This window comes from Siphateles boraxobius, unplaced genomic scaffold (genome assembly GCF_051911475.1).
Source record: "Siphateles boraxobius isolate OS27281-9 unplaced genomic scaffold, OSU_SipBor_1 12, whole genome shotgun sequence".
NCBI lineage: Eukaryota > Metazoa > Chordata > Actinopteri > Cypriniformes > Leuciscidae > Siphateles > Siphateles boraxobius.
The window spans coordinates 33878177-33894805 of record NW_027508722.1 but is presented as its reverse complement, the minus strand read 5'-3'; the positions used below and the strand labels follow the sequence as shown (position 1 = coordinate 33894805).

The window sequence follows — 16629 nt, the reverse complement described above, 5'->3', positions numbered from 1 at the left end:
AGTTTTAAGGAGGAAATACTCAGCAATTTGGTGAATTTGGTTACATGTCGTTTTTGGCAAAATAACTTGCGAGATGTATGATATTCCATCATGTAAGCAAAATAAACAGTGATTACAAGGAGTTTGGTTTAATTTCTTTGACATGTAATCTAATTGATGTCTAGTCTATTCTTGGGCGATGGTTTAGACATCTAAATAAAATTTTCTCTGACAGCCCAAATTTTGCCTTGGTTTAGCCTAGGCTGTGTTTGGACGTCTATTAGAAGTCTTTTAAACACAAATTTTTTTGCTGGGTCTCAACAGCAAATCCATTTGTGACCTTGAACCACAAAACCAGTCACATGTCACACGGGTATATTTGTGGCAATAGCAAAAAATACATTGTATGGGACAAAATTATAGATTTTTCTTTTATGCCAAAAATCATTAGAATATTGAGTAAATATCAAGTTCCATGAAAATATTTTGTAAATTTCCTACCGTATATATATATACATATATATATATATATATATATATTTAAAATAAAAAGTGAGTGGGTGCAGCAAAATTGCGATAAATATTGCACATAAATGCACAACTTTAAAGGCGATTTTCTCAATGTTTCGATTTCTTTGCACTCTCTAATTCCAGATGTTCAGATGGTTGTATCTCGGCCAAATATTGTCCTCTACTAACAAACCATACATCAATGGAAAGCTTATTTATTCGAATTTCAGATGATTCTGATGTATAAATTGACTTTTGTGACTGGTTTTGTGATCCAGGGTCACATATATAAAATAGCATCTATGTCATGTACAGGTCTATGCTATGGCAACCCGGTCACACTAAATGCGTCTCTATAGAGCATATTGTGTTTATCGTGCAATTTATACACGGAAAATGTTTACATGCATATGATACGAATGAGTAGGTTTAGTAGCGGTGTGGGGTACGTATGCATTATACGTTTGGGTAGGATTAGTAGTGTGTGTATTACACGCAATGAAGTGCGTATCATATGCACACAAAAACTGTGTATCATATGAATGCATTAATGAATGAATGAGGCATTTATATAGCGCTTTCATATGTACTACTGTACACCCAAAGCGCTTTACAATCATATCAGGGAATCTCTCCTCAACCACCACCAGTATGCACGTAAAAAACTTACGTATTTTCGCGTATAAATTGCACGATAAACACAATGCATTTTCATAAAGACACACATTTTCCAGAGATCTGGGCGATACACTCACTCTCTTGCTCTGGAAGTAAAACGGATCGATGTCCTCCAGAGGGACGCCCACCAGTCCAGAAGGAATGTCTCCAAAGATTCGCGGGAGCTGTTTCCCGGCCTCCAGGTCGGCCCGGGACTTGGGCGTCTCCACGTCTCCCAGGTCCTCCTTGTACTCCTTGGCATTGCGGGCCTTCTCCTCGACGATCCGCTGCTCGATTCCAGCCAGGGACTCGCGAGTGAACCGGTGAAGACTGTCAGGACCCGGTGGAAACAGTATGGCTGCCATCTTCTCATCCTGAGCCTCCTGTGCAACTGCTTACTTCACCGCTGGAGGGAAAGAGGGACGGATTATTCTCAGGTACATTTCACTGAAGTTTCAAATTTTTATCATAATTTCCATCTAAAGTGGAAAGCAAATCAGATAATTTGGGCTTTTTGAGTGTTTGCCATATGGAGATGAAAAGTTTGGATTTATTAAGAAAGTCAGTTCTGCTCATTAAGGATGCATTGATTTAATCAAAAATACTGTGAAAAATTATTACAATGTAAAACAGCTGTGAATATATAGTAAAATGTAATTTATTCCTGTGATCGAAGCTGATTTTCAGCATCATTACTCCAGTCTTCAGTGTCGCATGATCCTTCAGAAATCAGTATGATATGATGATCAAGAAACATTTATGATTATTATCAATGTTGAAAACAGTTCATATTTTTGTGGAAACTGTAATGCATTTTATTTTTCAGGATTCTTTGATGAATAGAAAGTTCAAAAGAACAGCATTTATTTGAAATATAATCTTTTGCAACTTTAAAAATGTCTTTACTGTCACTTTTTATCAATTTAATGCGTCCTTACTGAATACACTTTTAAATGGTCGTGTATCACAGTTTCCACAAAAATATGAACTGTTTTCAACATTGATAATAATGAGAAATGTTTCTTGAGCAGAAAATCAGCATATTAGAATGATATGGAGTTTATTTACTGTATAAGTTTATTTATGAACATTCTTTTCAGGAATTCAAATTCTTCAACCGTTTTTGTTCTCAGAACAATCTTAACAAAACAAAAAAAGATAAGAACATTCTAAAGAAATGTTTTAGAATAAATACAAAATTGTATCAAAAGACCAACGACTCTCTGTTACTGCCTAAAAGAGTTTTTTTCTCTAAGAGTTTCACTGCTAGTTTTTGTCTGTTCATGAAACATCAGAACCTTGTTTGGGGTTCGATACGAATGTTTCGATACTCATTCCTCTGTGTTTGACAGCTGGTCTGAGAACCCAACACACGAATATGGCTCTCGAACGTGTCTGCAAATAAAAAGATACTATTATCCAGAGTGTAAGTGTGAGCGAGTGCTTTAACGCAGATCGGGCCATCTGTTCCTGCGCTGGATTGAGTGATTGGACGAGAGATCATTTTCATCTGCTCAAGCATGCGGTGTGGAGCGAGAGCACAATGGGAACATCTGCACATTGAAACTCTAAAATCTCTGCTATGTTTGAGCTGAAACAATGGCACAGAGTTTCAACAAGTGGCTCCTTGATACCTGAATCAGATGTTTGGTCTAAACGTTCAGCTCTCATGTTTAGTTATTATCAGAGCTGAGCGACGACGCTACAGACCCGTCAATGGAGGGAATTATGGAAAAGGTTTCGCTGGACCACAGTAGATGTATTTTCATGAGTCGCACTGATATTTTACAATTATTTATAGTTTTATTCATATTTAGAATAATCTTTTATTTCTATATTTTCTGTTCTTATATATATATATATATATATATATATATATATATATATATATATATATATATATTTATGCACTTTTGTTATTTTCATTCGCTTTATAAAAAAATATTCTGTTTGAAAAAAAAATATTTTTTTCAAAAAAAGTTTGTTTATTTCCAGTTAGCAATTTTATTATTTTCAGTTCATTTTAATTTTAGCTTAATTTAGTTTTTTTTAATGATGCACGTTTTTTTATTTATTTCCAATTATTAATTTTATATTCTTAGTTTAAGTTTTTAGCTATTTTGTTATGCACTTTTGTCATTTTCATTAGTTTTTGTTGTTATAAATATTACCATTTAGTTTTGCATTATTTTATTTCAGTTTTTATTGATTTCCAGTTAATAATTTTAATGCTCCAACTTAAACTTATTTCAGCAAAGAAAACATTTCTACATTTTCTTTTATTTATGTTTTTTTATATATTACTCATATACATGTACTTATATAATAACCCTGTTGGTTAGGACTTTGTTTTTATGTACCATACAAAAACTAAAATTTGCACAAATACAAAGCAAGATTTGTCACAGACAGGTTAAGACAAGGATCCACTTGCATAGTTTAGTTTAATGCAGTATGGCATTCAGTTGTGTTCAATTTTCTTTTAACATGTGCATAACGTATAGTAAACAGCTTCAATTACAGCTGATAATTTAAAGACTTGAGTGTGAAATCTTGATTTGGACGAGTAAGAAACCATGTCAATCACATTGAGAATCATTCATGATGAATGTTCTTGCACTGCCACCAACGAGGGGTTAAACAGATTTCCAAAAGTCAGTCCTCAGTCTGAGCACTGAGAATAACCCCAGTCTTTATTTCCATACCACTTCAGAAACGCTTGGCCCGGAAGGCCGCAGAGCCCACATTGTGTCCAGTGGAACCGAACAAAAACCCAACATGCCAGAATTGTTTTCTCGCCTCGCAGCAAAATTTCTGACTGCGACTTTCCCTTTGAGAGTGAGAGACAGAGAGAGAGAGAGAGAGAGAGAGACCCTGCAGCGTCATGCTTTAACAGCACTAGACGAACGTCTCAGGCTTGTTCTGTGGCCCTGAAACTCAGCATTTGCACCCACACACATATTCAAATTGACACATTATTCAGAGCAAGATGTTGAGGTTCACTTTGTCTGAATTTTAATGACGCATTACATAGATTACAGGCATTTTAATTTCTTTACTGACTGTACATTCTTTATATATATATATATATATATATATACACACACATATATATACATTATATATTGAATTGCATTCAAATGATATATATATATATATATATATATATATATATATATATATATATATATATATTTTAATGCAATTCAAATAAAATGAGAAATGATCGTATGCCTTAAAATAGCCCATGTACAGGTATTTAATTAGTATAATTGGAAGGAAGGATGGATAATGGATGGATAATGGATGGATAATGGATGGAAGGATGGATGGATGGAAGGATGGATGGAAGGATGGATGGATGGATGGAAGGATGGAAGGATGGATGGATGGAAGGATGGATGGAAGGATGGATGGGAGGATGGATGGGAGGATGATGTATGGATGGATGGATGGATGGACAATGGATGTATGGATGATTGATGGAAGGATGATGGATGGATGGATGGATGGAAGGATGGAAGGATGATGGATGGATGGAAGGAAGGATGGATGGATAATAGATGGATGGAAGGATGGAAAGATGATGGATGGATGGATGGATGGAAGGATGGATGGGAGGATGATGGATGGATGGAAGTATGAATGGAAGGATGATGGATGGATGGAAATTTTTACAAATAAAAGATACTGATTGAGTAAATGCTTTTGCAGTGAACATGTTGAGTTTGTCTCATTTTTCTAGACAGCATCCCTGCATCTGAGACGGTAGCAACTAAACGAGCGCTGAGATTCGGGGACACCTCGGGACGCTGAGATTCGGGGTCACGGGGTCACCTCGCTGAGATTCGGGGTCACCTCGGAACGCTGATATTCGGGGACACCTCGGGACGCTGAGATTCGGGGTCACCTCGGGACGCTGAGATTCGGGGACACCTCGGGACGCTGAGATTCGAGGACACCTCGGGACGCTGAGATTCGGGGTCACCTCGGGACGCTGAGATTCGGGGACACCTCGGGACGCTGAGATTCGAGGACACCTCGGGACGCTGAGATTCGGGGTCACCTCGGGACGCTGAGATTCGGGGTCACCTCGGGACGCTGAGATTCGGGGACACCTCGGGACGCTGAGATTCGGGGACACCTCGGGACGCTGAGATATGGGGTCACCTCGGGACGCTGAGATTCGGGGTCACCTCGGGACGCTGAGATTCGGGGTCACCTCGGGACGCTGAGATTCGGGGTCACCTCGGGACGCTGAGATTCGGGGACACCTTGGGACGCTGAGATTTGGGGTCACCTCGGGACGCTGAGATTCGGGGACACCTCGGGACGCTGAGATTCGGGGACACCTCGGGAAGCTGAGATTCAGGGTCACGTCGGGACGCTGCGATTCGGGGACACCTCGGGAAGCTGAGATTCAGGGTCACCTCGGGATGCTGAGATTCGGGGACACCTCGGGAAGCTGAGATTCGGGGTCACCTCGGGACGCTGAGATTTGGGGACACATCGGGACACTGAGATTCGGGGTCACCTCGGGACGCTGAGATTCGGGGACACCTCGGGAAGCTGAGATTCAGGGTCACCTCGGGACGCTGAGATTCAGGGACACCTCGGGACGCTGAGATTCGGGGTCATCTCGGGACGCTGAGATTCGGAGTCACCTCGGGACGCTAAGATTCGGGGACACCTCGGGACGCTGAGATTCGGGGTCACGAGTCGGGATCAACTCGGGACGCTGAGATTCGGGGGACGCTGAGATTCGGGGTCACCTCTGGACGCTGAGATTCGGGGTCACGATTCGGGGTCACCTCGGGACGCTGAGATTTGGGGTCACCTCGGGACGCTGAGATTCGGGTTCACCTCGGGACGCTGAGATTCGGGGTCACCTCGGGACGCTGAGATTCGGGGTCACAATTCGGGGTCAACACGGGACGCTGAGATTCGGGGTCAACTTGGGAAGCTGAGATTCGGGGTCACCTCGGGACGCTGAGATTCGGGGTCACCTCGGGAAGGTGAGATTCATGGTCACCTCGGGACTCTGAGATTCGGGGTCACCTCGGGACGCTGAGATTCGGGGTCACCTCGGGACGCTGAGATTCGGGGTCATCTCGGGACGCTGAGGTTCGGGGTCATCTCGGGACGCTGTGGGGGCGACTGCCGAAACAAACGTCTGATGCCGACGAAGGAGAGCAGCTTGTCACTGACATCACGGCTGTGTGTTTTAATGGCTCCGACCGTTCCAGGCCAGAGCGGTGCCGTGACGCACAGGCAAACAAACAAGAGAACATCAATGAATGAGGATGAGTGGTGTCAGCCGTGTGTGTGTGCATATTACCATCACACAGTATGTGCTACGATTATTACAATTACATTTATTGATATATGAACAGTTGTCACCTGCAGCACTGGATATATGTATGAAGCTGTTCAAATGCATTAAGTTACGAGCAAAATGATAAGCATTCATTAAAAATTAAGAGGACTTTTTTTTTATTCCTAATAATGTGCACGGATGAATTGAGCAGATAAAAGGTACATTTACACAACAAAGTTGAACTAAAAACAGAAAAGTTTTTCCTTCGCATTTTTGAAAAGGTTTGAGTACAAACAATCCCAGAATTGCGAGAAATAAAATCAGATTTGTGTGTGTGTGTGTGTGTGGGGGGGGGGGGGGGGGTAAATAAAATAACCGTAAACTTAATGAAGTTTTCTTTTTTTTGTTAGTTTAAGATGAATAACTAAAATGCTTTTTTCATCTTTTTTTAATGTCTATTTCATTTTAATTTTAGTCAAAAAAGCACAACAAAATTACTAAAATAAAAATTCAAATGAAGATGGAAAATATGAAATTAAAAAAAATGAATAAAAGCAATAAAAAAAATATAAATGTATACTAAAATAAGATGTATTGAGACAGTCATGTTGACAGTGGAATATGTGATGCGGTGGGAATTCCTCAGGCTTTAGTCATGAGTTTGCTGTGGTTTGAGGCCAGATGAAGTCACGGCTCTTATCTGCACACTTGACACTGAGAAGTTACAGAGCCAAAGTCAAATGTCAGTACAGTCTCTGCCACCAGCGGGACATATCAGAAATGACATCATAAAAGGTCCCTCATGCAGACCAGACGCAAACAAGCATGAGAATGTCAGCGGCGAGAGAAAGAGCAAGCGCATGCCCTAGAGAAGAGTGTGCAAGCGCTGCGTTTCAGAATCTGAATTCATTTAACGCTGACATTTTACAGAAAATAATGTGCATTTAAAGGAAGACTTCAGTCAAAAAATACTTTTTGTGTTGCACTTTTGCTGATTTTTGGAGCTTGTCACTTCAAATTGTGTTCGGTACAACATGGCAGAATTTTCATTTTTGCATAAACTATTCTTTTATTATATTCACTGTAAAAAAAAAAAGTTTCTGCTTTAAAGTACAAAGAACTTGGATGTTTAATTCATTTCAACAAATCACATTAAAATTGAGTTGAATCTTGTATAACTTCTTAACTTATTTTGATGAGTTAAAGCAATTTAAAAACATATGTTGTCATGACTTATTGATAATTTCTTATAACTTAATAATTTAATGCTTTCCTGTAGCTCAAACGGTAGAGTGTTGGTGCTTGCAATGCTAAGGTCATGGGTTCAATTCCCAGGGAAAGCAAGAACTGATAAGAATGTAAATATGTACCTTGAAATGCAATGTAAGTCGCTTTGGATAAAAGCATCTGCCAAATGCATAAATGTAAATGTTTATGAATTTAAAGGGATAGTTCACCCAAAAATGAAATAATTTACATGCCAGATCATGTTTTCCATTCTTTTATGTTGCAGTTTTATCCCTGATTCTTGTAGTTTGTCATTTTAAATTGTGCAACATGATGTTATAATTTTCATTTTTGCATTTACTTACTTTTCATTACATTCGAGTTTAAGGCAGAAGTGTGTGCGATGCATTCGACTGAGCTTATGTTTGACTAGATTCATTCATTTAACATTGATATTTTACATGGTTTGCACTAAATTATTCTTTTAAATGCACTTTATTTAGTATTGTTCACCCTAAAAATGAAATCATCTACACATCAGATCATTTTTTCCATGAAATTTATGTTGCATTTTTTTCTGATTCCTAATCTGGGTTTGTTACGACATAGCAGAATTAAAATGTTTGCATTTACTATTCTTTCATTACATTCTTATAATTTTAAGTTTATGAATTTAAAGGTCACGACAGAAGTGTGTGTGATGGATTCGCCTGAGCTTATGTTTGAGAATATTCATTAATTTAATGTTGATATTTTACATGGTTCACACTTTCTAACCTGGGTTTGGTGCACCATGGTAGAATTGAAACTTTTGCATAAACTATTCTTTAAATGCTATTTGCGAGCGAACATTATAGTAATTATAAGATAACATACTATGACTTCTGGCTTGATCTGGTTGGTCACTGATGTGCATGTTGTCCAGGCATGGCTATTTCCATTTCCATTTTCATAAACCATCTCTCAACAGATAACCGAAGACTGACTCCCATAAAAACAGATTGGATTGCAAGAATCTGCATTTATATTACGAAATGTTCTGTGAGCATCTACTGAAATAATTAAGACACTGTATGTGTGTATCTTCTGAATGTCACGGGCTTCTCTGCTGGCGGTCGGTCCAGATATTCATGGACGTTGATCCTGATTCATGCATACGGCATATGAATCCTTTGGGTCATGTAGTGCTTTCTGCATCACTGATCTGATAGGAAGAATCTGATGACAGACTTTAATGTTGTCAATCTGGGGTCAGTTGCACACTTTGCATACAACTAGCCATTAGTTAGGGCCAATTATTCTTACTTTCAGATTCAAATTAGACCAATCAGGGTCTTGCATAACCAGAGAAACTGTGTTCTCCAGCAAAAAGAGTGATTTTAACTAAACAGCGACGTTTTCCCTCCTTCATTTCCATGTCCTCTTTATATTATTATCGACTCTCACAACATCATCATCTGTCAACGAGGTTCCCTAGAGATTTCAACTGAGGACAGACTGATTAAACCCTCACAGCAAACAGAAACAAGGTCACTCGAAATCAACCAGGCCACCTTAAGTGACCAGAACTTTATTATCAACAATGCATGAATTATTGAATCCCAGAAGGATTCAGAAGTGGCTTCAATCTAGACACCCGTAACTCAGTTCCTCAGAGACTCGGACTGGTGCTCCTAATTAACACGGTAAATGACCGCGGTGAGAAATGTCATCGGTGAATAGTCACGCTCATTGTTTCTTGTGTGATGGATCATGCTTGTTCACCACTGAAGCCGATAGAGTCAGAGATTAGAATTAGACGAATGGATAAATGACAACGCTTTACTCAATCGCAGTTGTAACACAAGAGCGTTAGGGTTTAATTTAGGGGAACCACTTACGGACTGGGTCATAAAGCTAAAGTAATTACATCTTAATATTTTGATGATCCTTTTATGATATTCAATACATTCTCCACTTTTTTAAATGTTTGGGGTCAGTAGGGATTTATTTGAATGTTTAAAAAAAAAAACTTTTATGCTCACCAAAGCTGCATTTAATTGATCAAAAATACAGTAAAAATGTTGAAATATTATTACAATTTTAAAAATCTGTTTTCTGTGTGAATATATTGTAAAAATGTAATTTATTCCTGTGATCAAAGCTGAATTTTCAGCATCATTACTCCAGTCTTCAGTGTCACATGATCCTTCAGAAATCACTATAATATGATGATTTGATGCTCAAGAAACATTTACGATTATCATTAGTTTGAAACAGTTCATATTTTTGTGGAAACCGTGATACATTTTGTTTCGCAAGATGAAACAGAAAGTTAAGAAACAGCATTTATTTGAATTTTAAATCTTTTGTGAAATTATACAAATCGAACGTTTGAATATTAGTGTACCTCAATATTTATGTCTGAAAGTAACAATATTGAACAAAAAAGTTCACCTACTTATATTTACATTTTAATACATGCAAAATCTCATGCAAATTAATTTTTGAGTTTGAATGAAAGAATCATTGAATCAGAGTTCAGTTAAACGAACTGATTCATGAAAATTAAATAGCATTTTTTTAATCAAATTGTTTTAGTTTAATGAAGTTTAATAGCCAAACACCCATTAAAATTTCTTGCGTTATACGTCAGCAAAATTACCGCAAATATATCGTGACTATTCAAAATATAGTCCCCCATAGTAACTTATATACTGTATTCATTAACATAATTTTGTGCAATCGTTATATATTCAGTCCTGTAATGCAGGATTCAACAAATGGTTTACCACTGTTCTTTTCATTAATCAAGTGTTTTTTTGCGCTGCAAGAATCTGATTAAAAGTCCCATTACTCTGCTCTTCGTTCCTAGTCGTGTCTCCACTGTGAAGCTCACATTGTTAAACTGAGGTGATGCATCTGTTGTGTTTGATCCAGGCTCTTTAAATCTCTGGATGTGTGAGATGTGGATTGCGTGATCACATGCTTTGCCCTGAATAACTCTCAGCAAGAAACTCTCTGTGATCAAGCTCTCACAGAACACACCAGTGAACTAATCAAGGTTAAATGAAAACCGATAGTTGTTTAGTGAGGAAACACTAGACCAGGTAAAGTCTTTCTGCGCGCATCGTTCGTTCGCGATCGGGTTTCCTATCCTGTAGCCTAGCGGTGTTTAGCACATAATACTCAAACATGTTTATATCTCATCAACTAAACCTGATAGGCATCAATAAATAAGAGATGCACATGAGTTTCTCAAGAAGTCCATACAAAAATACCACAGTATTACTATGGTACTACCATGGTATCATTTCAGTAGAATGTAAATTCCACAGTATATGAATATGGAATATTAAAAACATGTACACATGCGACTAAGTTTTTAGCTGTACAATGGGATTTTTTAAATCACCATAAAAGTACTACAGTATTGCATCTGACTTGGTGACTTGAGTAGGAAATTTTTTTATTTTTATTCTTTCTCTTATTTCTCTTTTGCAATGGTGAAATGAAGTATTAATATAATGCATTTTTGTGCATGCCTGTATAGAAAAATATGACTTAATCAATATCATTTTCTAATTACTGTATATTATGTATAAAGCGTTTGCATTTTTATAGGGTTAGTTCGCCCATTTAAGACATGAAGTTGTATGCAATCCTTACCAGCACTATAGTGTATACACACTGACCCACTCTGTTGTCACCCCCCTGGTCCGAGTTCTGACCGCTGGAAGTTTTTGAATGAAGTAATCCCGGCTACTTTCCGGGGCCACAAAACTGTGCGTTTTTACGTGAAAAAAAGATTTGCGTTTCAAAGCTTGATTAATTTAACACAAAAAAAACACGCCGGGCAAAATTCATACCTCAGTTTTAATGCGGCACTATTTTCCTTCCGTTTCTATCAATCCGCGCTGCTGTCAATGTCAACAGTGCGCACGTGACGATTAGCTGTTGATAGCGCGACTCGCCGACAACATGTCCGACTACGAAACTTCAGATGATGAAACTAATTTTAGCACAGTGTCAGACGGATCAGATGAAGACAGTAATTTTAACTCAACGACAAAGGGATATCTTTATGAACCGGAGTATACCGATGCCGAACTTGAGCAGATGGACAAAGAACGGGAAGAGAGAGAGCGAGAGGACAGAGAAGTTGTCCAATCTGATGCTGGGCCCACCACAGCTGTAGCAAGAGGCAGGATGAATGACAAATGGTGTGTTCAATCAAATATTTTTCACAGCAAATTGTAACAATATATATATATTTTTTTTTTTACACATCTTTTCACGTGTTTTATAATGGAGTCTAAACATCATCTTGTTTACCGTACAGTTTAGACATGGGATCATAAAGTTAGTAAATAGAGCTTACCCGTGGTACTGGTACAGCAAAACTCTTTAAAATCATGTTTTTTCCTTTTCCTCCTTGGTTGGAGATGTAATCGTCTTCGCTGAAGTGAGCACTACACACACGAAAATCCTTTATTCGAGATAATTTAGCTCCCGCTGAGTAGCCGATGGCAACCAGCCAAAGCTGTCTCATATTCATATTTGATACAGGAAAACGATGAAATTTGAACTTTGATCCCGGCACATCCTTGTTGTCACAGCCTGGGAATTTACAAGTTCGCACCATTGTTAATTTAATATTTTTTACCTTGTTGTCGATCGATTGTGTAAACACTATGGAAGAGCTGATCGTCACGTGCGCACTGTTGACATTGACAGCAGCGCGGATTGATAGAAACGGAAGGAAAATAGTGCCGCATTAAAACTGAGGTATGAATTTTGCCCGGCGTGTTTTTTTTGTGTTAAATTAATCAAGCTTTGAAACGCAAATCTTTTTTTCACGTAAAAACGCACAGTTTTGTGGCCCCGGAAAGTAGCCGGGATTACTTCATTCAAAAACTTCCAGCGGTCAGAACTCGGACCAGGGGGGTGACAACAGAGTGGGTCAGTGTGTATACACTATAGTGCTGGTAAGGATTGCATACAACTTCATGTCTTAAATGGGCGAACTAACCCTTTAAGTGTGAGCGGACTTTAATGAAAGTAGATTGATATGTTGTTTTGTTTCAAAAAAGACTTTTGCGTAGTATATACTGTAATAAATTTGTGTATGTATTAATATATCATTTTGAGGATTATGATTTAGATTTGTATTGTATATTTTCTATGGCTTTTAAATCAAGGGTGGTTATTATTATAACTTAAACTGAAAACAAAGTTGTTACTTGAAATAAAATAAACATGAACTGAAAAAAAAATTAGATAGTTGCTAAAGCAACATTTCCAATTTTCATTTTGTTTAATGTACTAACAAATTTAAAACTAAAAAATGCTACAAAAAATACTTTAAGTGAAATTAAATAGAATATATAAACATAAAATCTAATCTAACACTGCATTTAAATATATATATATATATATTGTACATTTACAACTGTATATGATTGAACTTATTTTTTCCAATTCACATCAATATACATATAGTAGAAGAATAATGGATGACATTTTAAAAGATAAAATATTTTATTCTTGACATGCTTTTTTTACTAGACTGAAGGTAAAAAACAATCAGTGTAGAAACATTTTCACACGGAAAATTAGATAATTAGATAATTAGAAAGAAAAGGCAAATGCATTGAACTAAAAGTGAAATAGAAAAATAGAAGTAGAATTGTTTTATTTTCTTGTAAAAGCACTCCATTAATCTTTGCTTTACTTACGATCAATATTGTAATGTTGACATTTGTTTTCTAAGGATACTGTGTGTTCAGTTCAACTGTTTAATTTTGAGATATCTGCAGTACAGTAAAGATGATTTTTCGTAAAAACTGCATGCATCGTGTTTTTCGTTTCTACAGGTGGGAAAATTATGCTTCCAATGACTTTTTTCCCCAGACGTAATTTCAGGACATGATTAAGCATAAGGTTTCACCCCTCATCCTCGAGATTTTACAAATACGAGCACAACTCCTCCTAAGAGATCCCTGCTGGAGTGAAGGAGTCACTCGAGTCTGATTTCAGTGGGCGTATTGATTTCCGAGCGGCGTCATTAGCGTGTTGCTAGCATGCTAACTGCGAGAGGATTGCAAGTTCTCCCCTGTGATTACAGCGGCCCACTGAACCTGCTGTCAATCAACCCCTCCCGAACCCTCACCTTCCAGGGGAACCGCAGTCTGCGTGCGTGGGGAAGCAATTAGTGATTAATACACTGATTAGCATTGAAAGGCTGGCTGTTAGCGAGTGTGTGGGTGTAGCCTGTCATCATCTCCGACAGACGTTTCAGCTCCTACTTGAGGAACGGATGAAACCTTCAGGGCTGAACCCGTGTCACTCTGAGCGACTGTGCTTGATTGCGGACTTATTCAGGAGCTTTTTGGGATAGAACTGAGTCTCTGTCATATTAGACACAATCAGTAATTTGAAAGAATGCTGTTGTGCATCATGATCAATTATCAAGTGCTTTATATGTGATTGCAAACTGCTTGAGTTTGACTTAGAGCTTCTTACAAACAAACTCTGACTTCAGCGTTTGATGAAAACCCAGCTTAAGGCCTCATATACTTGAGGACGAACTTGTGACGTCATTTCGAACAAAATCAGGCCAAAACGAAGATCGTTTTGAGAGTTCGAAAGAGCTTGCGAACACTGGTAAACACCTTTAAACTCTCATTGGTCCGTGGTGATGATGTAATAGGTGGGTGTGGCTTTGAGGCTCCGCCTTCTTTGACATGTAAACAAACAAACGCGACTAAAAAACATGAACACACTAGAGAGCTGCTTATAGAAGATATTTTTTTTTCAGACACTGTTTTTTTCATGTATAATACTGTAAAGCTGCTTGTTTTTAAACAATCTATTGTATTAAGTGCTGTATAAAAAAAACTTGATGAATTCTCCACATCTCAATGATCAGAAGCTTTCTGAACTACTGTACGAAAAAGTTCTTCGCAGTGAGTATATCGAGGCATTAACAGGGAACGTTTTCAGATCTAACATAATGACAAGATCATATCAAAGTGATAAATATTCTTCCAGTAAAGTTCAAAGATATCTGGTCTTTAGTAATGTTCTCAAAACTTTAGTGCAAAAACTTTTCTACAACTTTTTTCTTCTGTTGGAAACTGAAGAATGATAAATTGGAATTTTTTCCTTAATGTCCGCATATCTACTAAAAAGAAATATAGGCGTTTTGAATTTTCAGAAAACAGTTTTCATAACTTAATGGGAACATTGACAAAACGTTCTTAGAACATATTTGTGTTAGCTGGGTAGCAATGCATATGCATATGACCTGAATGTTGTTTGGCCCGGTTTACACCTGATATTAAGATTTGTTTTGGCCGATTGGATCTCAAGTGGACGAGGGAGACACATTCCTGTTTACCTGGTGTTTTAAACCGTGTCTTTTGTCCACTTTTATCTTGATTTCTTCGAGTGGAGGGTCTATCGGCGGGTTAAAGGATTAGTTCACCTCAAAATGAAAATTTCCTAATAATTTACTCACCCCAATGCCATCCAAGATATCCATGTCTTTCTTTCCTCAGTGGAAGAGCAATTAAGTTAGAGGAAAATATTTTGAGGAAGTACCGCCCCACTGTTTACAAAGCGACCAATACAATTTGAACTACCCTCCTTCGCACGGTCGAGTGGGGCGGCAGATCAGCTCAATCCGAAAAATTGTAGTTAAAAAGTATATATATATTATTATTTTTTTTGAAAATGACCTATCGTATCGTTTGATTTGGACTTCAAAACGCTGGTTGTCATTGAAGTCCATTATTCGAAGAAAACTTCAGAAATGTTTTCCTCAAAAAACTTAATTTCTCTTCCACTGAGGAAAGAAAGACATGGATATCTTGGATGGCATTGGGGTGAGTAAATTATTAGGACATTTTCTTTTTGAGGTGAACTAATCCTTTAGTGTGTGGGTTTTTCCAGATCTTTCGCTCTAATGGGCAAAATAAGCTCACGCTAATAACATATGAACACAGGCGGAGACGACGGGAAAACATACGGAGAGCATCAGCTTTAGTTTCTGCTCTGACAGCCATAAGATCATGCCGAACACTGTGTATGTGTGTTAAAAATCAGGAACGGTTGAGAGAACATTGTGCTTCGTACGTTTTTCATCTTCAAACCAAACTTGGGTGTGCAATATTAAATTATTGAAAGAACTAACTTTCACTCTGTAGTGTATTCTTGTAGTTTTAATATGTTTTCAAAGTAACTTGAAAGTAATTAGTAATCGGATTACTTTTTACATGCAATAATCAGTAATGTAATCAAATCACAATTTTAAAGTAGTAATTTGTAGTGGATTTCTTTTGAGTAACCAAGGCCCCATCCACACTACTGCGTTTTCGTTTAAAAACGGAGACCTTTTGCTACGTTTGCACCTCCCGTCCACACTAAAACGGGAAAAACGAAGACCCAAAACGGAGAAGTTTAGAAACGCTGCAGCTTCGTTTTTCGTTTTGAATCTCCGGAGGGCGTTTTAGTGTAGACGGGACAAAACGGAGGAGTTTAGAAACGATGACGTAGAAGGTCACGCTCGGCTCTATGATTGGGTGTCATCACCCATGACGTGTCCTTCTCTGATTCGTCAGCCACCCATCACATGTCCCGTCACCGGAAGAAAACAAACAAAAACATCCTGGACTACGTAGCTGATGTTAGTGAGTGCAACATGGATAACGAATTACAAGCGTTACTGACTTTGATGTCTTTGTTAGCAGCTGTTGTGCAAGCAAATTCTGCATTTTACAATGCTATAACTGCCTACATGCGCCGGAGGCAAACTATTATTCGAGCGATCTATGACAATTCCCGTGTGCAGCGGCGGTATCAACCGTACATGGAGCGTCGGTTTTGGGTTAAGCCGGGAAGAACCAGCGCATGGTGGGATAATTTTAAAAATCAAGTTGTGGTCCCTGAGGAATGGT

The 16629-nt window shown here is 38.1% G+C and overlaps 1 protein-coding gene across 1 annotated transcript in view; it reads right to left on the bottom strand.

Annotated features, from left to right (window-relative positions):
- The window catches only part of scn5lab (sodium channel, voltage gated, type V-like, alpha b), a 202059-nt gene that overhangs the window by 170532 nt on the left and 14898 nt on the right, over positions 1 to 16629 (bottom strand). Inside the window, exon 2 of the mRNA XM_077219213.1 lies at positions 1245 to 1552. Coding sequence (XP_077075328.1) covers positions 1245 to 1511 — 267 coding nt within the window. The 5' untranslated portion in view covers positions 1512 to 1552. The remainder of the gene's footprint in view (positions 1 to 1244; positions 1553 to 16629) is intronic.